This window comes from Gekko japonicus, unplaced genomic scaffold (assembly GCF_001447785.1).
Source record: "Gekko japonicus isolate JY-2015 unplaced genomic scaffold, Gekko_japonicus_V1.1 scaffold581, whole genome shotgun sequence".
Taxonomy (NCBI): Eukaryota; Metazoa; Chordata; class Lepidosauria; order Squamata; family Gekkonidae; genus Gekko; species Gekko japonicus.
Genome location: NW_015172570.1, coordinates 728,229 through 754,749, shown reverse-complemented (window position 1 = coordinate 754,749; position 26,521 = coordinate 728,229). Strand labels below are relative to the sequence as shown.

Here is a 26,521-nt window from a genome sequence, read left to right as displayed (position 1 = left end):
GCCACCAGAGCATAATGATCTGTACAGTGTTACTGAAGTTAGTAAAGGTTTCCCTTGCTCGAAAGCAAGTCGAATCCAACTCTAGGGGGCAGTGCTCATCTCTGTTTCCAAGCAGAAGAGCCAGCGCTGTTCACAGACATTTCCATGGTCATGTGGCTGGCATGACTAAATACTGAGGCGCATGGAACACTGTTACCTTCCCACCAAAGCAGTACCTATTTATCTGCTTGCAGTTTCTTGCTTTCAAACTGCTAGGTTGGCAGGAGGTTACTGAAGTTAAGCTGTGGCAATTATTTTGTGGCTGACTTTGCCTCCTGCGGCAGCCATTTGATGGCAGCTATTATATTGCTATGCCCACCATGTCATGTCTAGAGATGTGAAGGCCCGGAAAAAAAATGGAAAAATTCGGGGAAAAACTGTTTCCCCCCCGTTTTTTTCCTGAAGCCTTTTTTGTTTTTTTCCGAAAAATTGGAAAAATTGAAAAAAGAAAAGAAAAAAAAATGATTATGGAACACTTTATTTTAACATGATGAATAAAATATTTTAAGACAAGGTGTTCAAATATTTTCCAAATCATTTCTAAATATATATATATATATGGTATCAGATTGATCTAATTTCTGTGCACTGAGGACAAGCAAGTCCTAGGTTACAAACTGAACTCTCCAATGCAAGAACAAGATGCATTTCTTCCTTTAGGAGGTGCTATTGTCACGAGAAAAGAAAAAGGTTTCAGTTTTGTTTTTGCATGTGGGCAGGTATTCTGTTTGTAATAACTGTTTGGGTACACTATATTTTTAATATGCTAGTTGTGATAATTTCATGCCAAGTAAAAATGTCCATAGTCATATTTTATGTTCCTAAAGTAACAGAATGACTTGCAATCTAGAAAAGACAAAAGAAGTGCTAATGTAGCGTTTTTTCAATTTTCCCAAAAATTTCCGTTTCCCCCCGAAAAAAACTGGAAAAAACCCTGGTTTTTTTCCGAGCTTCAAAATTTCCGCAAATTTTACATCTCTAGTCATGTCAGAATTAAAAATGTGCCCACAGTCTTTTTTAATTTATAATTTTTATTAATTTTAACAATTTCAGTACAATAGCATTGACATCTGATGAACATTCATAAAAATAACTGAACGTAACCATGACACACCTAAGTATACAAGCGAACAATCAAGATGTATGTTAAGATAAGTTGAATGCAACTTACTGTTCTACATATATTCAATACATATATTCATATAGTCAAAAATTAAGTGAACATTAAAACCTAGTATAGGGTATCACACTTAAGGCATAGGTTGTAAAGCAGAAGATCCATTCATGTCAAATAATCTAAGTTCTGATTGTAATAATATGTCTGATAAGCGTGCCATAAAAAAGCAATCCCAAATTTTATCTAGCCATAGTTTTTGTGTGTGGGGACTATCCCTTCTTTCCATTTCGAAGCTATCGCTAGTTTGGCTGTTGTATGTAAGATGATTATCAAAAGTATTTTCAAACCCATGGTTCTTCCCCCATAGATTTAGGAGTATTCACTCAGGAGTCATTGCGATGGAATATCCTGTGACTGAGCGAATTGTGTGTGTAACCATACACCAGAATTTAGCAATGTGGATACAAGCCTACCAACAATGCAAGTAAAAACCCATACATCCACACTGCTTCCAACACAGTGAGGTTTTGGAAGTATCCACATGATTCAGTCAGACTGGGGTAAGATATCAGTGCATAATGAGTTTATAAATTGTTCATCTAGTATTAGTTGCTTTCAACGCAGCAAAAGAAGTAGACCATTGGTCGTTAGTTAGCTGTAAAGCAGAAATATCATTCAATTTCTTTTGGTATTGTGGGGGGTTGGGATTTCCAGTGTGAAGCAGTATGTAGAGCAGCAGTCACCCAGAACACAATTGTGTATACCCCTGAGCTTCTTTGAGGAAGAGTGGGATAAAAGAAACACCAGCTGTTTTGGAGTAATCTTTCAGAATGGCCTGAAGAATTTTCTTTCTTGGCTCATTTATGAATGTATTGGCTTAACTTTTACTTTGAGAAGGATCAACTAGTAATTTCATTTTTGAGAAAAATCACCTTGTGCATTTCAAAAATGCTATCCACTTTGAACATTTTCTTTTTGTCACCACCTTCCCCACTACTACTCTCTTGCTACTAAAATTTTAAGGGAAAAGCCCTTCAAGGTTGAAGTGCAAGAAATCTAAGTAATAGTTATAGAAAACAATATTAATCCATGTTGTACGAGGGGGAATGGGTGTAAATTTTGGAATGTCAGATACTGTATTAAGCACAGCTGTGAGATCTAACACTGTTAATTGTCTCCTCAAAATTAAGCCTTTCAAATAAAAGAGAAGTATAAAAAAGTAGTGGATAAAATGTCTTTTATCATGCAGTGGCAAAACAGAAATGCACATATTCTTTTATGGTAGAGCACAAAAAATGTATATGAGTTGTTTATTCATCTGCTACTTTTATTTCTCTGTAACACCTGAATTTCCCTCAGTAACTGCATAAAAGCTGCCTAACTATGGCTTCTGGTCAAATACCAGAGGAAGGCTGCCCAAACCATGAATGTGGTTGTTTTTGCTATCTCAGTCCCAGAAACTACTACTACAATAACAGAGTCAAAATTCTACGTACATGTAATTTAGTTAGGGTTGCCAAATGGGGCCGGGGGGGGATCCCCCGCGTTGGCGGTCCGATTTTGGACGTGACAAAAATCGGGCCCGGGGGAAACCCCACCCCCGCGCACACATCACCCGGATGTGCCGTCGCACGCTGGGGGCGGGGCCACAGCCATTTGAGGGGGAAACTCTATGTTTCCCCCTCAAATGGCTGTGGCCCCGCCCCCAGCTTGCGACGGCACATCCGGGTGATGTAGATATCGCGTGCACGCACTAGGAGGTACCCGGGAGTCCCTGCCAAGGAGGTAAGTAACATTTGGCAACCCTAAATTTAGTGGAAGAAAGGGTAATGGCACATAACAGCTTTGTACACTCAACTAAGAGCCTGCCTTCTGAGCAGCAAAAGCTTTACTTCATATTAAGAAGAGTAACTAACGTTATCTACAAAAATAATATGTAGAGTGATCAGATGCTAAATTGTATACTTCCGACTTCCTGTATAAATTTAATCCCCTCTGCAAAGAAGCAGTTAATGATGACAACCACAATTTTGCTCAACTGTATTATGGGGACCAATTTTAACTGCCCATTCAAGCACTGGTATACTAATTATTCTGGAGCCCAGAGAATGCATTGTTCAGCTGGCATATAACTATGAACAAAACTGTGTGATCGGCTGAGAGTTACCGCAGTAAGTCAAAGCACCATTGCAAAATAGTATGCAGCTGCTGAACTATGTATCTCCAGACCCAGCTATACTTGGGATTTGTTAAGGTTTGGTTGTCTTGAGTTGACACATGAGTGAAAAGGTTACACCAGATCACACACAATAATGTGGAGTTGGTTTGGTTTTGGTGAAGTGATTTTGTTTTCAGTGAAATTCTGTATTCAGAATTCAACATATTTAATCAAATATTTCATAATTATTTGGACAGGACATATCGATACCATATTTTAGTTCAGTGTGCATTTTCATAGGATGGCTATTAAACAGCCAGACAAACAGCTCTGAAAAAACCTGAAACACATTAAAAGGTCTCAACACAAGCTACTGAAAAATAAGACTAAAAAAACTCTAAAACCAAATAGATTAAATATACTATTATATATGGTCTATATGGCACAAACACACCCAGAGACAGACATATATGAAACTCCACTTCTTTTGTACTTCCAAAGCAATTATGCACTGCCCACATTCAATATCCTTCAACCACAGTACTGGCATAGACTAGCCAGTATCATCTGTAAAGTAACCTACGCCAGTTTTTAATGCACAACGGAAATCTGGTTTGCTCCCAGCTGCTGGTATAATAATTACTGTCCTATGGTTGCTAAGAGATATTCTGACTTTTTTCCAAGACTATTAAAACATTTCTGTGTGCACAAGCAAAAGGATGCTGGGTAAAAGCAATAAAATGACTCCAGCTGTAGCAGTCCAGAACTCAAAGCCAGATGACAGCTGTAGAGAAAATGAAAACCAGACTGAGATTCTCTCTTCTTCAAAAGCTCTTCTCACTTTTCCCAGTTTAACCAGGATGAGGCTGACAAGAGAGCCTGCTGTATGCTTCTGCAAACGTTGTTAAAACCATCTTCTCTCACTGAGTTTGTGATCTGACAGAAGGGTAAGGAGACTATGCTCTCCCATCTCTCACAGGATTATACATATTTTTCTGCCCTTTTGCTTGTTAGTACCTTTCACTAACTTGGTTTTTAAGGCTGCCCCCATCTCCCACTCAAATTATGCACAGAGACTCCAAAACAACCTTTTGTTTTAGTGCTTTTTGCAGAACAGAGCAATTACTTTCAAATCTGACAGCTGTTTCCCACAATTAGTTGCACACTTTCTGCCCTACATCCTGAATGCCTTTAGAGGCAGCCCAGAATCTACAGAGAATTTTCTAGCCATTTACGGCAGAACATTTAGGCAGAACAACATTAATGAATGCAAACAGCTAAAATAAAACAAGCAAAGAGTGCCTTCTAAAGAGAAAAAAAATGAGAGTTGCAACCTTGTACCAGTTTACCCCCTCTGAATTCAATTCAACCAGACTTCCTACAAACTTGGGTGATGTCATCCTCATGCAAAATTGATCTCTTAACTTGAACAGTAATGACAGAGTACTGTCTTCAGACACCAAAGATTAGAAACTACTTACAACAGCAGCTAAACTGTACAGAACATTTTAATACAGATATTTATGTGGTGCTTTTCGACTATTGTCGTATAAATTTTTACAGGTCAGATTATGGGTAAACCATCCCTCATCTATGATTTAATGCTGGATAGGAGACCTATGCATCACGAAGGTCCTGGTGGATGAAGAAGGCGAGGCAGTTGTCTTTACTTTGCCTGGTACAGCATCAACAGAGACTTGATGGGCAGACAGGGATTCCCACGGTCCACTGGGAGTCTGTGGCACTCACCACGTAACTGCAGCTTAGACCTATGGTATTTATACTATGGGGTCCCACAGGGATCCATCTTATCCCCTATATTGTTTTTTTTTTTTAAAAAAACATGTACATGAAACTGCCAGAAGGGATCATCAGGATATTTGGAGAAAGGCACTGCCGATAAGCAGATGACACCAAGCCGGTTTGGTGTAGTGGTTAAGAGCGGTGTACTCTAATCTGGAGAACCAGGTTTGATTCCCCATTCCTCCACATGGATGCCAGCTGGGTGACCTTGGGTCAGTCACAGCTCTCTTAAGAGCTCTCTCAGTTCCACCTACTCATAGGGTGTCTGTTGTAGGGAGAGGAAGGGAAGGAGACTGTAAGCTGCTCTGAGAGAAAGGCAGGGTATAAATCCAACTCTCCTCCTCCACCTCCTCCTCTATTTCTCCCTAACAGTTGAGTTGGTTGGGTCAGGTCTGTGGAAGTCCTCAATAAATGCCTTGAGAAGGTTATGGGATGGATAAGAGGCAATAAACTGAAGCTCATTCCAGACAAGACCAAACAGTATCCTGGAATGGGCTAGTAAAAGTAGAATTGTAGGGGGCCAACATGCCCTAAGGCACATATCTTGCCATCCCAGGTTCCCTCTCCCACAATACTCCCATACACCATAGGGAAGGAGAGGTTAAGATCATGAGCTGTACTGCTCACCCAGTCCCAAATCTCATCAATCTACACTATAGGGGGATTATAGCAATGAGGTTCAGGACTAAGTGAGCAGGAAGCACTTCATCTCATCCTGGAGTTCAGCAGTCTCACCACATAACTTGTGCATTGTTAAGGACATTCTCAGTCTTTTATCCCTCTGTGTATCACTCAGTTCTGGCATGACAAAGCAGCAAAGAGGCATCAGCTATAGAGTAGTAAAAGCAAGGATGCTAGATCAGTGTAACAGTGCTCATCTCTTTTGTAGTAAAGCTATGAAATAATTTTTAACAAGATCTTTTTTTTTAAAAAAGGTATGACTCAATTTTATGAATAAAAGTGAACACTTGTGGGAATTACATTGTTCCTACCCTTCAATTCAAGGTACTGACTGTTCCCTGCAAAGCCCTTCATGGCCTAGGGACCCATATGTCCAAAAGACTGTCTTCTCTTGATATGCCTCACTATGACAGCTGTGCTCATCTGAAGGAGCCAGCAGCGAATGGGTAAGATCAGCAGCTGCCCATACCCAAGCATTATCTGTTGTGGGAGCCTTCTTGGGAGTATTGTGAAATAGCCACGTCAGAGGAGGTCAGGAAGGCTCCCATACTTCTTTCATTTCACAGAATGTGTAAAAGGAAAATCTTTCGGTGGACCTTTTAAACAAGGGAATAGGGCTGTAGTAAAATGGATGCTTTTACAAAGTGTCAACGGCTCTAGTTTATTTAATTCATTTGTACCCTGTGCCTTTCTCTCCAATGGGGACCCAAAGTGGCTTACATCATCCTCCCCTCTTCCACTTTATCGTCACAACAATCATGTGAGGTAAGTTAGGCAGAGAGAGTGACTGGCCCAAGTTCATCCCAGCGAACTTCTATGTCACAAGAAAGGATTTGAACTGGGGTCCTCCCAGATACTATTCCAACACTCTTAACCACTACACCACATTGGCTCACTACTGTTTACATCATTATTTACTCTCTGCATTATCTTATTCTCACTGCATAGTTTTCTAAATTCTGTAAGTTATTTAGAATATTTCTAGGTCTCCTCTTCAGAGTACTGCTTGAGGTGGCTTACAATTAATAATTTGTATTTCTTATATGTCTTATACAGTTCCTACTGTATGGTTTTATATTTTGACATGAATTATTGGTATCAAACATGGGCAAAAAAAGAATCAGGCATTTCAAACACAGACTGTAATTTGTAAACACTGTTATGAAAACACTGCCAAACTGGCTTGACTTTATTATCGGATAAAGAGATTAAAAGCTCCTAATTAATCCTTCTACTTCTAGTAGAAAAAAATACTTGATCAGTTTGGTTAAGCTGAATCTTTTAAAAAGTGCTTTTTTGTACAAAGTCATAAAGATAGGATTTTCTTTGCTCAGTGAATTGGCATACTTTTTACAAACCACCAAACTTTGTGTTTTTAATGGCACAATCTTTGTAGTGGCAAAAACAAGTTACAGGTCTTTCCACAATTAAGTCAGCATAACAAGTAGCACCCACATGGTTTCCAGTAAACTGCAGGTGTTACATGAAAACCAGGAGATTTTTAGAAAATGATCTGTATTGGGGGGCTAGGTATCTGGCTATAGTGGAAGGCCTCAGCCTGCCCACCTCCAACAAGCCAGCAGGGAGAAATGGGTGTGTGTGTTCTTTGGTGTTGTGCTGATGCTCTAGGATTTACCACAAACTCAATGGTTTAGCCAGCTTTGTGCCAGCAGTGAAACTGCACATTGGAGTAATGCTGAAGATCTTGTCTCTGGCCCCCAAATTCTCCTGCCAGGGTTCCAGCAATGGCTGGCAACCCTGATGAAGATGCAGGTAAGGATAAGATGATGAAACAAAATTGTCATTCCATATTGCCATACCCCTTTAGCTGGGATTATCAGGGGATTTCTGCTTTACAATTTCTTTACTACTGAAGGTCAAAAAACAGGACCTTCTGTATAATGGTGCCTTTCCTGGTAGAACATTAAGAGAGTCCTGCCAAGTGCAGTCTAATCTAAAAAATGGGAAATTAGTATAAACATTTATTTTCTGCCAGGCATTTAGGACACTGAGGCTCAATGGAGACAGTCATATCAAAATAAAATACACGTTCAGAAGCTTATCCCAACATGGTCCTAAAATCACTGGGCATTTTTGCTCTCAACATTTCTAGGTAGATGTCCTCTGAATTTCATAACTCTAATACATGAAAATCTTATTCTGATGTTCAGTCTAACTCAACCTGTAACCATTAGCTTTAATTTTATTTATTTAAAATATTTAAACCCTGCCTTACCTCATCAGATTCAAGGCAGCTAACAAAATAGCAAAAGCTGCAAGGACACAAACATAAGTGTCCAGCAACGTTAAAACTAACACGCAGTTAAAACCCAGAGAAAATGATTTACTTTCTATCAACTGCCCTCTTGAACTGTCTTAAACATGCTTTCTTGAGTAAGACAAATGAAGATATCTGCCACACCCACTCTAGTAAGCCATTCCAAAGGAATGGATCTACCACAAAGAAAACCTTTGTCTGCTGTCAAACAGTCTATCCTAGCTGACGGTACCACCAGGAGAAGGCTAAAGAGCACAACTGAGGCACAGGAGTGTCACAGGAGGTATGGGTGCCCTAGGCCATGAAGTTTTTATCCTCTCCACTGTACACCGTCTTATTCATTTGGTGCCCATACTGCTACATACCACTGCATCTTTGCGAATATACTACTGTAACATGCTCTACATGGAACTATTCTTTGTCCAAAATATGTCCGCTCTCATTATGTAGAGTCAATCACAATTCACATATCACATTCTGAAACCCTTTTACCAACAAGCAAGCTCATCTTTCTGGAACTCATGGTCCTTCTTCTAATTCCATTTGGCAATGGTGAAGGAATCTGTACATCCTCAAGGGCATTATCACCTCTCAAGTGTTTCCCAAGTTTCAAGGGTCTGAGGCAATGTTCCCTCTAAGCTGTGGAGTCTTGTGAGCAAAAATTCTACTTTGTGAGCTACTGGTGTAAATGTTTTGCGCGAACGATTTGACTACTGCATGCATTAATTTGCTCTGGAGCCATCCTTCCTGAGCCAAGACAAAAATGTGTGAGCTGGAAGCTAAAAAGCTGTGAGCTAGCTCACACTAACTCAGCTTAGAGGGAACATTGGTCTGAGGCCTGGCTTTGAAAGCAAGTTCTGGAGTGAAGTCCTAACTGAATTGTACCCTCAAGAGCTATAAAGTGCCCCTGTATAGTTAGGTTAGCTAGATCTAGAATGTGGTATAGAAGAAGAAGAGGAGAATAAGAGATTGGATTCATACCTCACCCTTCACTCAGAGTGTCAGAGCGGCCTACAAACTCCTTTTCCTTCCCCCTCCCCATAACAGACACCCTGTGAGGTAGGTGGGGCTGAGATAGTTCTTTCCAGAACTGTACGTGAGAGAACTATGGCTTGCTCAAGGTCATCCAGCAGCTGCAAGTGGAGGAGTGGGGAATCAAACCCGGTTCTCCCAGATTAGAATCTGCACACTTAACCACTACACCAAACTGAAATTAGAGTATCAGAATATGATCCGGAAGACCCAGGTTCGAATCTCGACTCTGCCATGGAAGCCTGCTGGGTGACCATGGGCCAGTACCTTATACTCAGCCTAACCTACCTCACAGGGTTGTTGTGAGTACAAAATGGAGGAATGGAGAACAATATAAACTGCTTTGGGTCCCCACTGGAGAGAAAGGCAGACTATAAATGAAGTAAGTAAACAAGTAAATAAATTTAGCACTAAAGCATTCTGCTTTTCAAACATCATTCTACAGCACTTCTACTGTTTATACTTTCACTGTGCTGGATTCCAAGGTTCTATTCTGTCTACTGTGGAATCTTCCTCTGATACAAGGTGCTTTCCATCAACACAAAGATAAAGGAATTTTGCATTGGAAGAACGCACCACCATTAACAGAATGGATCCAGCACGTTGTCTGTAGAAGCCCCTCCTTAAACGATTAAATTTATAGAGGAAGATACCAGGAATCTCCCTAGAGATACTTATAAGACCAACAAAGTTTTATTCAAGGTATGAGCTTTCGTGTGCACGCATTCAAGCTCATACCTTGAATAAAACTTTGTTGGTCTTAAAGGTGCCATTGAACTCAAACTTTGTTCTACTGCTTTAGATCAACACAGCTGCCCACCTAGAGATACTTATGTTACCGCTTACACCTCACACATTCTGGGACTGAGCCTTGATGCTGAAAAACAAGTTCTAGGTTTAAACGTTGATCATGTATGGATGAAACGAAACTCTGCACTCAACGCATATTCAGAGCATTCTTTTAGTGTTATGCTAGAAATCTACTACAACGAGTTCTGGGAATGAACTGGAGACAAGTTTTGTTCCATCACTCAATCCCAATGGCATGAGGTTCATTAGTACAGCTAGGAAAAACAGCAAGAATTTCACCCATAAAACAGGCAAGTTTACAGCCCTGAGAATCAAGCAAGAAGTCATCTCATACAAACTCTTATCACAAAGCAAACCTATCCACCTATTAGATTCCAAAAGGTTTGCAGCTCAAAAATGCAAATAAGACCATCTTCAGAATCCCTGTCATGTCTTCCAATGTAATTAATATAATGGAAGTCTAAAGCACTTACTGGAAAGCCATATGCAGGCACTTCGATTTCATCATGTGATGTCAGACAACCTGAGATGAGAATGAGGCAAAAATAAAACCAAGTAACCGTTAGGAGTGATTGCAGTGTCCTAATAATGATTAATGTTCCATAATTGTGCTTAACAGGATGTTAACCGTAAGTACTAACAGATGAACAAACACTAACAATGTCCTATTAGTGTAATACCACCATCTTAATTTTGATTTGATAGTGTCTTTTTAATTATATTCTAATACTATATTCATACTGTACTATAACATGGATTTTTATTTTAGTGGCTTATGCTGACGAAATTTTAAAAAGACAAACATTGATAAATCTGGAGTCTTTCGTTTGTATATTCTCCATTGGACCTCTGTCTGGTTACTGCAATACTGAACATTTACGGAGTATCTGATACCACATATAGGTAGATAAGAAGAAGAAGAAGGAGGAGATTGGATTTATACCCCGCCCTTCACTTGGAGTCTCAGAGCGGCTTACAAACTCCTTTCCCTCCCCCTCCCCACAACAGACACCCTGTGAGGTGGGTGGGGCTGAGAGACCTCTGACACAAACTGCTCTTTCAGGAACAGCTGTGCCAGAGCTTGTGACTGACCCAAGGTCACATCAGCAGGTGCAAGTGGAGGAGTGGGGAATCAAACCCGGTTCTCCCAGATTAGAGTCCGCGCACTTAACCACTACACCAAACTGGCTCTCACACAAAACTGGCTCTTACACAAACTGGCTCACACACAAAATGGGCATGATCCATCATGCATATTTCAAACTGCACCATTTTCCATACCCTTAATTACTGCTGGTGCTCCTGTGGAGCATTAGAGTATGGTGCTGGCGCAACTACAGGTGGCTCTTTCTTTCACTCATGGCTTAAAGTTGTATGTGCCTTCCAATTCCAGAGTGAGAAAAATAACTGGAGGGGCAGGAGCAAGAAACCCAGGCAACCAGAACAGAAAATAGATCACCCCTTAAAAAGCTCTGGATAGCTTTATTAATCCCATTATAGCTAACTTTTAAAGAAAAGATTCAGCAACCAACATCCATACCTTGACAGATATCTTCTACAGCCCTCCGAATGCCTCTATCAAATGCTCTTGCATCAGCAGGACTCTGAAATGTGAGGCCAAATTTTTTGTCATCAATCTTCCAGTGGTGAAATGTTGGTGTAACCTTATTGTAAATAAGGTCCTTCTTCAGCATACATTCCAAAACCACCTAGGGGAAAAACAGGTGATTTCAGAGCAAAGTTTAGCAGATAGCCTAGCTTTATGTATATACAACTAGTTTTAGAAAATATGCAACTACAGCTGCTAAAACTAGTGTGTCACACTCCTGTTTATAAAAGTTCATGTTACAATTAATTCAATAGTTTTTAAGGAGCCACCATATCAAGCAAAAAACCCAGGTTGTTAACTAACTGATGATCTTCAAGTGGTCATCTGTGCATTCACACCTCTGGGATATAGTGCGCCTGCACTGACCCCGATCGGTATAATGGAAAGCAAAAGGGATTTTCGCGCCCACACCCCAGTCATGTGCCGGGCTCCAGTGCGCATGACTAGGGGAGGGGCACGATGATCCCGCCAGTTCCTTCTGACCACTGCCCTCAGTCTCCAAAGAAAGAAAAGGACCAAAAGCAGAGGGGAAGGAGGGCGGGCGGTGTGAATGCACAGACGACAACTCGAAGATAATTAGTTACAGGTATGCAACCTGTTTATCTTCTTCGTGGTCTCTGTGCATCACACCTCTGGGAGATTAACAAGCAGTACACGCCTACCTGGAGGAGGGAGCTGAAGGTCCTAGATCTGCGCTGCCTGCAACACAGCTCATCCCACCACAGAACGTTGATGAAGACGTGCATCTAGGGCTTAATGCTTCATGAACGTGTGCGGGGTGGCCCAAGTAGCTGCATTGCAGATGTCTTCGAGTGATGCACTTTGCTGGAAGGCTATGGACGTTGCTACTGCCCAAGTGGAATGTACCCTGAGTGGGCTCAGGAGTGGCTTCTTTGCCAGAGAGGAGCATAGTTTAATCGTCTCTACGATCCATTTGGATAGACGCTGGGACAACAGCTTCTTACCCTGAGCAGGTAAAGCATAGGAAATGAACAGGGCCGGTGACTTTCTGAAAGGCTGCGTCCTATTCAGGTAGAAAAGCAAAGCCCTTTTGACGTCCAGAGAATGAAGACAGTGTTCCTCATTAGTCTCAGGGGATGGGGAAAACACTGGGAGAACAATGTCCACTTGCAGATGAAACTCCAAAACCACTTTAGGCAGGAACGAAACATCTGGAGCCAATGTAACCCCACCATGACGAAAACTCAGGTACGGGGAAGCACCGAAGCACTGACAGCTCACTCATCCTCCTAGTGGATGTGATGGCTACTAAAAAGGCTGTCTTCCAGGACAAAAGCTGCAAACTACAAATAGCCATGGGCTCGAAAGGTTTGCCCATAAGTCTTGTGAACACCAGTGGTAAGTCCCATGCTGGAGTAGGGCCACGTGATGGAGGAAAAAGGTGATTCAAGCCCTTCAGGAACTTTTTGGTCTGAGGGTGAGAGAAGATAAGAGTGGCCATCCACTGTTGGATGATTAGTGGAAATGGCAGCTAAGTACACCTTTAACAAGGCACAACTAAGGCCCAAGTTCAAACGGGACGACAAGAAACCAAAGACTGCCACTAAGTCTGATGGAGGCGGCGGTAATCCTAATGAACTGAGGTAAGATAAGAATTTCTTTCAGTCCCCAGCATAAGAGGCTCATGTAGACAGCTTGCGACAGTTCAATAAGACATGGTCTATCCTATCCATGAGCATTAAAAGAGGATCCTCCATGTAGTGAGCTTGAGGTGCGGCACCTGGCTGTAGTACCTGCCCCATCTGAGCAAGGAGAAGATCCAGTACCGGAGGAAAGTGGGTGAAGGAGCCCTTGGGATAGGTGGAGCAGAGTGGGGAACCAGTGTTGTCAGGGCAACCACGGAGTCACCAGGATACATTGCAGTCTTTCGTTATTTTGATGATTACCTTGGAGAGTAGAGGAATTGGAGAGAAGAGGAACACATGCCTGTGTGACCATGGGAAGAGAAGACTATCCCCCAGGGACAATGGGTCCGCCCCCGTTCTGGAACAGGGCAGATGACATTTCTTGTTCTGGCGTGTCGTGAACACGTCCACATCTGGGTGACCCCATTTGTGAAATATCGGCTGGAGGTACGTCCAGTTGAGTTCCCACTCGTGCCACAATGCACCTCATCTGCTCAGGAAATCCACCTGCACGTTCAAAGCCCCTGGCAGATGGGTGACCCTTAGAAAGGTGTCCCACGACTGACATTTGTCCCAGATTTCTAGGTCCAGTTGACACAGTCCCCTAGATATCATGCCTCTCTACCGGTTGATATAACGAAGGGTTGTGGCATTGTCGGTGAGAACAGTGATCACCTGATGGGTCACTATGTGGCAGAAAGATCTGAGTGCATATTGGATGGCCAGCAGTTCCAGGAAATTGATGTGGTGGTGGGCTACATGAGGTTCCCATTGAGCCCCTACACAAATTCCCTTGAGATGTGCACCCCATCCCCAGAGGGATGCATCTGTGGTCAGTGTCAGTGTTGAGGTTGGCGGGTGGAATGGTGCTCCCGCTAGGAGATTCTGCAGACTTTTCCACCAGAGTAGTGAGTCTAATACATTTGATGGGAAGATGACCCTTTGTGATTGAGGTTGTCGTTGTGGATGGAATTTCCGAACAAACCACAGTTGCAGTGGCCGCATCCGGAGCCTGGCAAAGACAATTACTGCAGTGGTGGCCGCCATCAGCCCCAACAATCGCTGGATTTGCCTCGCAGAGGCATTTCCCTTTTGACGAAAGAGATCTACAAAACTGACAATGTCCCTTGCCCTTTGGGGAGGAAGAAACGCTTTGCATACGGTGGAGTCCAGGATCGTTCCTATAAACTGCACTTGTGTGAAGGAGAGTAACATTGATTTTTTGAGATTCACCTTGAGATCCAAGGTTTCTAGGGTGGTCAAGGTCAGGTTGATGTGGCTGAGCAGGGAGGTCTCGGAATCTGTCACTAGCAACCAGTCGTTGATATATGGGAATATTTGGATGCCTTTTAATTGAAGGTATGCCATGATGACCACCATCACTTTCATAAAGACTCGAGGTCCCGTGGACAAACCAAAAGGAAGGGCTTTGTACTGGAAATGCCTGTTTCCTACTGCGAACCTCAGAAACATCCTATGGGTTGGACGAATGGACACATGGAAATATCCGTCGTGGAGATCCGAGGTCACCATCCATACTCCCCAGTTTAGGAGTGGGAGGATGTTTTGCAAAGTTGTCATTCTGAATTTCTTGCAGGTGATGAAGCGATTTAGGTGTCTGAGGTCCATAATGGGGCGGAGGCCTCTGTCCTTCTTTGGGACCGTGAAGTAACGTGAATAGAAACCTGTTTAATGTTGGGCTACAGGCACCGGTTCTATGGCACCTTTTTGGAGGAGGTTCTGGATCTCTGCTAAAAGCATGTCCAAGGATGGGGTGAATACGAAGTTGGCAGCCATAGGGATCTGAAAAAATTCTATAAGGTATCCCTCCTTGATGACTGAGAGGACCCATTGGTCCGACATTATATGCTGCCAAGTAGGGAGACAGGTGAATAGGGGACATCAGAAAAAGGCTGGAGTCAAAGATTCTGCTTAGGAACCTTTGGAGCCTTCACTCTAGATAGAGAGGCGGACAAGAACTTGGGTTTTCCCCATACAGGCGCGAAGAGCTGCTAGGGGATCTTTGCCATTGTAGCTCAGACGAGGATTTTGATGAGGGTCTGCTTATTCCAAGGTTTACCTTTGCTATGCTTAGGGATCGATGTGACCCCCAGGTTGCGAGACGTTTTGATCCTCTTATCGAGTTCTTGCAACACCGTATCAGTAGCAGAGCTAAAGAGTCCATCACCTTCAAAGGGAAGGTCCTCTACAATAGCCTTGGTGTCCTGTTGTAGTGCCGTGGATCGTAGCCACACATGGTGCCAAAGGGCGATAGATGAGGTGAGGGTCTTGGCTGCAACATCTAGCATGTGTTTGGAGTCATTGAGTTGGTGCTTCGTCAAAAGCATGGCCTCCTTCTGGATTCATCTAGCTTGATGGTTGAGGTTGTCCAGGAGAGCAGCAATAAATTTGGACAGCTGTTCCCATAGGGCATACTGATATCGTCCCATACAGGCAATATAATTGGAGGTTTTGATGCCCAATGCTCCCACGATGTAGAATTTTCTACCGAAGGAGTCTAGTTTCCTACCCTCGTCAGAAGGTGCGGAATGGCTGCGCTTGCCTATGGCTGAGGAAGTCACAACCACCGAGTTCGGTTTGGGGTGGATGAACAGAAATTCCGCTCCCGTCTCCTGCACTTTATACATATGATCCATCTGTTTTCTGGAAATAGGGATGGAAGAAGGATGTGACCAGGGAGCTTTAGCCGTTTGCAAGAGGACTGAAGTCATGGGGAGAGCGATGGCTGTTGAGGTGTCCATCTGGACGATGTCGAAAACCGAATCTGTAACTGCTGGAGGCAGTTGGACAGTTGACAGGGCCAGTGTATTGGCCATTCGCTTAACAAATTCCCCATAAGACTTGACATCTTCAGAAGGGGATATTGGGAGATCATCCCCTACTTGATGTGATAAGGGGGAGAAGGTTCCACTGGAGGATGTGGGTTTTCATCACCAGATTGTGACGAATTGGAGGAGCTGGAATGATCTGAGGGTTCAGAAAACGACATTTGGAGAATCAGTGTCGATGGTATGGGTTCTGATGGTTCTTTAAACTTTGTCGATGCCGCCGATGGCAGATCATGACGCTTGGCTATCGGTTGTGACAGCTGAGGTCTGACGAACTCCGGCGTTGGGGGAGGGTCTCGATACCGAGAGAGTTGGGATGAAGAAGACTGGCGATCTCACTCCATTGGTGGATGTGGGGGAAGCCATGGCATGCCTCCTGGAAATGGATAGGCCCCATACAGGTACTGCAACTGGCGTTGATCCCAAGTGGGAGGAGGGGGTTGGAAAGATCCCGTAGGTCGATCTGATTGTCAGGTCCATGCAGAGAGGGGTAGACAGCGATGTTCGCTCCGCGCTCCGAGTGTAAGCTCTCGACACTGGGGGAGCAGGGGACCCGGGTTAAGTCCATGTCTTGCTCAGAGTCCGTAGACTGGATGGGGCATAGCAAAGGTGAATGAGGTGCACCTTGTGGCTGCTCACGGCCAGATAAATCAAGCAAAGTGGCTCCCGAGGACATCGGTCCCGCAGCCCGGTAAGGAGTCGATGGGGTCTTGGTGGGAGAGCCCTTTTTATGCTTCTTATGCTTGATAGGCCAATTGTCCTTGCCCTCTCTGTGTTTTTTAGAGGGAGTATGGGCTTCAGACTGAGATGCCAGAATCGGGCATTTTAGCACTGATCTATCAGCATCGACATGGGCCGATGTTGGAGACAGTGCAGCCGTCGATCCCGATGCAGGAGTCAACATCGAGGCGTGCCCTGATGTATCTTGCGACAAAACCATCGGTGAAAGAGCTAACTCCAGTAACGTCATGCGAAGTCTGGCTGCCCGATTTTCCCGGGTTTGTTTGGAGAATTTAGAGCAATGGACACAAGAGTCTATTTGGTGCGATTCCCTCAGGCACAGAAGGCAAAGGGAGTGTCCGTCGGGGGGGGGGGGCGATTTTACTACCGTACTTCCAGCACCGCTTGAAGAAAACCCACCATTTGGCCATAGGCTGGAGGGAGGGGCAGAGGAGATCTGCCAAAACAGAGATTCTAAGTCCAAAAGGAAACTAACTACAAAAAACTACTTTCCTAACTAACAATCCAAGAAGAGACCCAAAGGTCAAAGTTTTACCAATCTAGGCGGAGAAGATCCTACCAGCACGGTGGTCAGAAGAGAACTGGCAGGATCATTGTGCCCCTCCCCTAGTCATGCACACTGGAGCCCGGCACATGACTGAGGAGTGGGCGCGAAAATCCCTTTTGCTTTCCATTATACCGATCGGGGTCAGTGCAGGCGCACTATATCCCAGAGGTGTGAATGCACAGATGACCACGAAGAACATTTTTAGTTTACAGAGGTTAGCTACACATTACATGTAAATGCAAAGAATGGCCCTCAAGTGCCTTTTGAAAGAAATACAGGTGGCAGAAATTTGTAACAGAGAACCATCATGGGACGTGTATGTTTAACACATCACCTGTTCCTTCCTCACCTTAGACTGTCCTCTCCCCAGATGATTTCCCCCCTGAGGTTCCAAATGTGTGTCTGCATGATCTTCATTGTTCGTCTAGAAATGCATGGGAAGCATCCTGGTTCCACAATCACAGAAGGACTGGGATGTGGCTTTCAACTGCAGATTCAGTGGTCATCTTGCCCTCCTCCCTTCCAGTTTACCTACACTCCCCCACCTCAATTTAAAACCACTCTCTTCTACCCAGCTCCCCTCTTTGCCATGGTTCAGAATGACTTGAAAAGTTTTGTTTTGGGAGAAGAATAATGCCAAGCAAATAAACAGAAACCTTTAGAGTACACGATTCCTTTTAAATGTAGCATTCAAGTTCCTTTGGTCTGAAAGCCCTGACAGACGCAGGTTTCCCTGTGCCCCCTTCAGGTTTCACTTGTCTTGTTGTGGTTAAGCCGGAATATTAGACAATGAGATGTACTAGTCTCCAAAGAATAAGCATCTCATTATTAAGCCAGAAAGCAAAATAAATATCACTTAAAGCCTTCTGCATATGGGGATCTAAAATACTGCAGGCTCGCATGTATGCCTAATGCTGCATATGAAAAGAACTCTCCTCCTATGTTTACATAGTTTAAAAGAGCAGCAGACCTGTCCAGGTTAGAGTGGAAGGTAATTGTTCCAAGTAGACTGGCTGGAGCCAGATCTCGGAAGGGAAGTATAATAATGGAGGAAGCGTGCAATTATGTCAAGGGTGCTTTGTGAAGAGAAAGGGGGGGGGAACCCTTTACATTCCAACAGAGATCTAAACAAGCTGGGTAAACAAGTCCAGAAATAGTCTGTCACTCCAAAGTGAAATGCATATCCTGGATGCTATCACTTTTCAAGATACCTGACAGGCTCTTTGTCAGGAATACGTCAAGCAAACATTCTCATTCATGAGGCAATACTCAGCCTTTTGCCACAAAGTATATTCAACTAAAATAAGGTGATCAAAGGACTTGACTATGTATCATAACAATAGTTCTCTTCCACACTGGAAAAAAAAAATCTTATGTTTGAATTGCAATTTATTTCTTTCCTTGGTCTAATCCAAATCACTTAGTTCAGTCCATAGGCTCTTATTTACACCTGAAAAAAAAATCACTTCCAGCTTTATTTTTAATGCTCTGAGCTACCCTGATGGCAAACAAGCTGCTGCAAGATGCAGTGCCAAGCTTGTTTAAAAGGCTGAAAAAAATAAGTAAAATCACTTCCAAACATTATCATCTTAAAACTCATTTGAAAGAGAATGCACCATGATTTTGAAGTTAACTAATACTATTAGCAGTGGAACACAGCAAAAGAGAATAAGAATAAGAATTGAATTTATACCCTGCCCTTCACTTGGAGTCTCAGAGTGGCTTACAATCTCCTTCCCTTCCTATCCCCACAACAGATACATTGTGAGGTAGGTGGGGCTGAGAGAGCATTGAGAGAACTGCTCTTGAGAGAACAGCTCTGAAAGAACTGTAACTGACTCAAGGTCACCCAACTGGCTGTAATTGGAGGAGTGGGGAATCAAACTTGGTTGTCCAGATTAGAGGCTGCAGCTCTTAACCACTACACCAAGAGGCGGTCCTGCAAGTACATGGATCCATTGTCATTAAGTGAAGGTAAATAGTTAGAACCTTGAGTTGAGCCTGGCACCTGATTGGTAACTGATGGAGTGTTTGGAGAGTGAAAGTGACACGCAGATTCTGCTTAGCATCCAACAGTAGCAGGCTACAGTGTTCTGTACCAAATGAAGTTTCCAAGTTGTCTTTAAGGACAGACCGATGTGCAGCGCATTACAGTCGTCTAGACTTGAGGTAACTATAGCATGTAATCATGTGGCAAGTTCAGCTGCTCCAAGGTGGGGGGCCATCTTTTGATCTAAGTAGAGTTGGTAGAATGCCTACTATGCAGCTGCATCAGCTTGCTTCTCCAGCAATAAAGATGGATCCAGAATCACCCCAGGCTCTTAACAACATCAGTGAGAAACAACTGAACCACATCAAAAGTGGGGAGCACTGTGTCCTTCAGGGCCTCGGCCTTCCAAACCAACATTAACCTTAATCTTTTAGGACTCAATTGCAGCTTGCTTACCTTTAGCAATTCAAATATGGCAATCAGACATTAGTTCAGAGAACCTAGTGGTGCCAAAGCCAGGAAGTTTTTTTCTTCCCCCCCCCACTTTTTTTAATAGCATTTTTATTGAGTTTTATATATTTTTACAACCTGTATTACTTGTTAGTTATATACAGTATCTTTCAACAACATCTAATACACAAGAAGAGAAATGTTAACCATATGCACAAAACTTATTAATAAAACACAAAGTCTCTATATTTCTGAGGTAGTGCATATAATCGGGGTTGACAAGCAGTAATATATTAAAAAAACACAAACCATTTTTCCAAAAAATTATTAACACCTTTCGGATTGTCAAAAGCTATTAATTGCAGACCAATTTTATCTGAAACTATCAAGTCCCACAGTTTAGATCTCCATTGTGACAGGTTTGGTAGGAAGTTCAAACTGAAAACTAAAGGATCTTTGGGACGGAGATGAGAATCTGCTCTGTTAAAAATTTCCAGTTCTGCATCAAAGAAACTCAACTGACCACAAGTATATCTTCATAATCTGTGCAGTATATTTTGACTGCTGAATTTTAACAGCTTTAAGGAAGATGTTGGAGCTCTTTCAGCCGTGGTTGGAAACAGAGGGAAGAACAAATACATTGCAGGAAGGAGAGGGCTCTGAAGAAAAGATGATATGGGATGAGGGACTGAAGCCAAAGGCTAAATGATCCAGGGGGAATCTTTGCACTGCGCCAATAGCTCCTATGTCCCACACTGGAGGTCTGATGCAGACAGACTCCCCACTTAACATAATGAAGCTAAGCTAGGCTGGCTGAAGCTGCCCCAGGGCCACACTCGACACAATGGCATCCTTGTGGCTGCTGCCATTTAAAAGTCATTTTAAAAATGGCACAAGGGTCCTATCCTGATCAGGCCTGCTGACTGAGGCCCTCTTGTGTCCCCCCCCCCCAAAATAACTTATCAAATGCCAAATAGCCCAACACTGCTGTGGCTGTTTCAGCACCTGAAAAGGTTTGGGGGAGGGGGACAAGAGTGCCATGCTGCAGGTCCCTATCAGGATTGGGTTCCCAGTGGCATTTTAAAAAACAACTTTAAAATGGCAGCAGTGTCTTTATGGTGGCTCCAAGCATGCTGTTGCATCTGGTTTGGCCATTAGTGGTTGACCTTTTTTCAGTGGAAAGCCAAGCCAAGACAGAATCAGTCATGTCTTACAGTAAAAGAAGCCAGACAGAGAATCAACATATAGAGCACATATGAAGAAACTAATTACCACTTCCTAATTTCTCCTGAAACTTCTCTTTCTCACAATCGTAGCCAAAAACAACACAGCAAATGCTAAAAAAGACTGCATGAAGAAGGCAGCAATTTTAGATGTCCTTGCATTTAAAATTATGAGATGTGCACTGTCATAAGCTTGGATCCTGAGACTACTATTTTCACTGGCACAAGGGCTTCTATGCATGAAGTGGCATTTACCTGGCTCCCCTATCCCATGGTAGCCCAACATTACTCCTGAAATCCTGTTGCTGGAGTGACCCTGTGCCCTGGGACCGGGGGGGGGGGGAGGGGGAGCTCATGCTCCCACAGGAAGGGGGAATTTATGCTTCACATGTGGAAATACTTGCACCAGTGAAAACGTTAGTCAGGATCAAACCCATAAACTATATCTGTATTCAGAATTTTCTCAAATGCTTATTTTTATACAAATCACAAGTCATAGTTCCAGTTTAAGCCTCTTTTTAAAGAAATGCTTGCTAACTGTGCTTTTTTCTTATCCAAGTTCAGCAGCTGTTGTGGACCACTTAAACATTATTATAAGAACCATTTGAAAGGCATAGTTAAGACATGCTTTATCCATTAATTCAACCTAACTGGCATCTGATTTTTTTTCTGTTTTGCAAGGCACTTTTTTTTTTTCGTTTTAAAGAATTGCAGCTCTTCAAACCATGAAAATTATGGGACTCTCAAGGTACTCTCCTATTTCATCTATCCACCCTTTATCACTGTATCACTTGGCACTCTACACAAAGGAAAACTGGAGTTTCCAGAGAGGCAACCATGCCACATTGGCCAGAATGTTGCTCGTGGTGTCAACAATACATATACAAGACTGATTACTAAGATTCCCACTGCAGGTCCACCCACTCTGTGAATCATGACATCTCAGGGCAGTGTGGGCAGAGCTAGAACAGGTGATAGGATCCAGATGGAAAACTCCCAATGAGTGGTTTCCGGTAGTTTCAAAAGATGGAAATGAGAAAGATGACATATATCACATATCTACAACTGGCTGCCTCTGCATCTTTCTCCCCTTTAGCTGTTAACTTGGTTCCTTTTAATACTACTTACAGATCTGGTTTACATATGCAGCAGAAGAAAGTGTTAAAATTCTGAGGTAGTAGAGTGGGCTATACCACTTCAGGCTGCAGGTGAAGAATGGAAGATTTATCTCACCAGTAAATCTTCCTTCTCGGTGGTCTCGGGGTGCGGCAGTTTGAACCTCTGGGAGAAGCTCCTCCCTCTAGGCAGGCAGGGTCGCCGCTTCTTTTATGATTCCTACAGGGGAGGGGCTTCTCTGACATTCTCCAGTGTCATCCTGAAGCAATAAGAGACCCCTCTACCAAGTATTAACCTAAAACCAATACTACTCCTCAACCACAGTACATGCCAAAGTAGCCAGAGAAGAAAACTAAGACTAACTCTAAATCTAAGGCAAAACGTCATGCACTCCCGTGACTTTCACCAGGCTGATCGAGAGAAGGACAATAAACGCATAGTTCCAGTAGCATACAGCGTGCCCCCTGGGTAATGGGAACCATCCTAAAATTTTACCCTCAGGTGGGAACAGACTGCCCCATCCCTGGACCACCGAGAAGGAAGATTCACCAGTAAGTGAGATAAATCTTCCATTCTCCAGTGGTCCTGGAGTGGGGCAGTCTGAACCTCTGGGTCATAGAAAAGACGTTTGTCCCTGGGAGGGAGAAACAGTTCCTAGACCAGAACAGCATCCTGCAAAACCCTCCCCCGAAGGCTACCTCTGCTGAGGCCAGCCTATCAATTCTGTAGTGCCTAGTGACTGAATGGACGGACCTCCATATGGCGACGTTGCAGTTAACCTCCAAGGAAGGAAAGGATCCATATGTTGCTGAGGTTGCCACCCCTCTGTAATGCCCAGAGGAAGATCCAGGCCTGAGTACCTTAGCCCACCTACTAATGGTGGAAGCAGAGACCTTGTGTCCCATGGAGGACTTCCTGAAAGACACAAAGAGTCAGTCCTCTGATAAATCTTAGTTCTATCCAAATAGAAGCAAGGCCCTCTTCACATCCAAACAGTGCCATTCCTTTTCCTGAGGGTGTCTGCGATTCAGGCAGAAGGATGGTAGGAGTAGGTCCTTGGACCTGTGGAAAGTAGAGATTACTTTTGGGACAAAGGCTGGATCTGTTTGGAGCACTACTCTATCATTATGGAAAACATAGAGCTCCTTGTTAACTGAAAAAGCTCCTAGCTGAAGTGATGCTCATTAGGAAGACTTGTCTTAAATGTGATCTCCTTGAGAGGACACATAGTCATGAGTTTAAAGGGTGCTCTAGCTAGGTCTCTGAGAACTACATTTAGGTTCCAGGTGAGAACACGATGGACCTGAGGCAGACTGATTAAGGTGGAGCACCTCAGGAACCTTTTGACATGGGGATGCTGAGATAGCAACCTCTTTTTCTTGGTCCCCCAGTCACTACTTGTCTTTTGAGGGTACTAGTGTTAAGAGCAAAGGGTGCTCTAGCTTGTCTTTTGAGGGTACTAGTGTTAAGAGTTGCTGGATCAGGGATGACAGGGGCTGAACCAGCTTGTGCCACCTCTTGGCTATCAGCTCCTGAAAGGGAAGGAGGAACTTTTGGAGAGGGCAGAGATGAACATTTGACTATATCCTGACAGAAGGCCATCAACCCAAGAATCCTTGCCAGTGACAGCACCTCTACTTGGAACCATTGAGCAATCTCCCATATTGAGGCTATGATATTCTCTTGTCTCTCCTGTGATAGGAAAACTCTGTCCTGAGCTGTGTCCATCACAACCCCTAGGTGCATGACTCTCGGGGATGGGGACAGGCTGCTTTTTTCCTTGTTGACGATGAAGACATGATACGGTTTGCTGAACATCCTTCATGCCCTGGGATGGGGACCTGATCAACAAGTCCTCCAGATAAGGAAAGATGGCTATCTCCTGGGTCCTCAGGTATGCTATCAAGGCCACCAGTACCTTGGTGCCATCTTTATCCTGTACTGGAATTGGAGCCCATTGTAAGAGAAACGCAGGAGTCTCTGATGTGATTCTCGAATGCGGATGTGCAAGTAGACCTCTAAGGGATCCACTGATGCCAGAAAATCTCCTTTCTGTATCGATGGACTTTAGGGTTTCCACCCTGAACTTTCTCTTCTTTGTTCTCCTGTTCAAACATCTGAGGTCTAGAATGGCTCTCATATCCCCTTTTTCCCCTTTGGGATGATAACAAAGATGGAATAAATCCCCAAGGCCTTTTGGTTCTCCAGCATGGGCTGTATTGCCCCTATCTCCAAGAGGTGTTTTGTGGCGCTGAGAAGGAGAAGGTGCTTCCTGGGGCATTTGTTCTTTTGTACCCGTAAAAATCTGTTGGGGGGAAATGACTATAGCTCTAGAGAGTAGCTGTTCTTTATGATGTCCAGCACTCACTTGTCACCTATGGTCCCTAAGCAGGAGGAAGAAGAGAATGTCCCAATATAGGGCCTTTAGTCTATCTGCATCTGCGGGCAGCACTAAACTGGAACACAGGATCATCAACCAATGGAATCTTAAAGCGCTCAGCAGCCTCTGGCACCAGAGAATAGAACTTAGCAATAATAGGGTGATTTGATTTTGCTCTAGCTGGGGCTTCCCACTTGGTCTGCACCACCCTATCAAATACAGCAGGGAAAGGGATCCCAAGCGGGAAGGACCCCTCTGGTGGAAAATCCATGGTGGAACCTGTTGGGTACTTGGGGTCAGGTACCTCCACCTCCTGGCTGCTCACTGGGATTTCCAGAATGTACAGATCCTTAGAATCTTGGGGAAGACCTCCTGCGGGAAAAGGCGATTCTACACGGTAGTGACTATTGGCTTCTCCACATCAGACAGCTCTCCCTCCTCCTTGCGTAAGGAAGAATCAGAGTACTCAGAGTCCTGATTCTCATCCCCCAGAAGTGGGCTGGATTCTCTGTCTGCTCTGGAGTGACGGTCCAGCCTCCTTCTCTTGGGTGGGGGTGGGGGAATGAGAGGTCTGATATGTCTCCCTACTGCCTGATGTGCCACTAGAAGGAGAACTGTACCTGTGCCTACTATGGAACCTAGTGGGGGCCTATCAATCTTAGGTCTGACTTGCAAGATGGCCTCTCTAATCTCCCTCTTGATCCATGCCATGAAGTTGGCCTGGGCATTGTTCCAAGAACGGTCCAGGCTCGGATTGGGATCCGCCAATAGAGGACTGACCAGGAGAGGAAGGAAGCTCTAGGCTGGAGGAGGGGCCCTCCTGGGGCATGGAGTCACTCAGGCCCACCCACGTCACCATTTCCCACCTTTGGAGACTTTAAACTGTTCGCTCTCCAAAGAGTCTGGAAGGATGTCTCTTCCATGACTTAGGCGTCCCTCAAAGAAACTGCAGCAGCCCGAGCCTTGTGAGGATTCTTCCAAGGCTCATCTGCTCTGGAGGCTTCTCAAGGCACGGAGGAGAGCCCAAAGCACTTCTCTGTGGCGGCGGCTGACACTCCTGTGGAGAGTGACTAGGGAAGCTCCTAACCTGAAGGCTGGAGACCAATGTTCCCTCTAAGCTGTGCAGTCTTGTGAGCAAAAATTCTACTTTGCGAGCTACTGGCATTAAAGTTGTGAGTGAGCAATTTGACTACTGCATAAATTAGTGTGCTCTGGAGCCATCCTTCCTGAGCTGAGACAAAAATGTGTGAGCTGGAGGCTAAAAAACTGTGAGTTAGCTCACACTAACTCAGCTTAGAGGAAACACTGCTGGAGACCCCACGGCCAGGGAGACCCACAGAGGGCCAGAGCAGCAGGGAAGACACTGTTGCAGACAGTTCCCCGGGTCTCCCTAAAGGCATCTGGAATGCAGTGCAGGGTGGCAAACCCCTCCCGCTCCCGAGGCTCCCTGCATGAAATCTGGAGTCTTGGAGACCATTGAGGCCAGAGCAGTAGAGAAGGGCTCCCCGCTGCTACACATGGCTCTCCAGAGCTTCTTGCCGATGCCCAGAACGAAATGTGGGGGAGGGGGAAATGGCAGCAAATCCCTCCCCACTCCCCAAAAGGGTCTCCCGAGGGCTGGTAAGGCCCGCTTGCACAGGTCCCGCCCTTAGCTGACCCAATCCAGGAGGCTTGCTGGGCGGCCAAAACAAAAATAATACCGCAGGGGGCAGTGTTGTCCCCGATGCTATTTAACATTTATATGCGCCCCCTTGCCCAGATTATCCGGAGTTATGGGCTGGGATGTCATCAATATGCTGATGACACCCAGCTCTATCTGATGTTGGGTGGCCGGTCGGACTCGAGTCCCGATGACCTGCATCAGGCACTTGAAGCTGTGGCTGGTTGGCTCCGGCTGAGTCGATTGAAACTAAACCCAGCGAAGACGGAGGTCCTGGGCTTGAGTCGGGCCGGGACAGGACTGGGGCTCCCTCTCCCGACCTTTGATGGGGTGCCTTTGGTGCCTGCGTCTGGGGTTCGGAGTTTGGGAGTGCACCTGGACTCCGCTTTAAC

At 44.3% G+C, this 26,521-nt stretch overlaps 1 protein-coding gene across 1 annotated transcript in view; it reads right to left on the bottom strand.

Moving 5' to 3' along the window:
* The window catches only part of SPRED1 (sprouty-related, EVH1 domain containing 1), a 111,774-nt gene that overhangs the window by 16,938 nt on the left and 68,315 nt on the right, over positions 1-26,521 (bottom strand). The window contains exons 3-4 of the mRNA XM_015421354.1: positions 11,459-11,627; positions 10,392-10,441 (exon numbers count right to left, since the gene is read on the bottom strand). Of these exons, the coding sequence (XP_015276840.1) occupies positions 10,392-10,441; positions 11,459-11,627 (219 nt within the window). The remainder of the gene's footprint in view (positions 1-10,391; positions 10,442-11,458; positions 11,628-26,521) is intronic.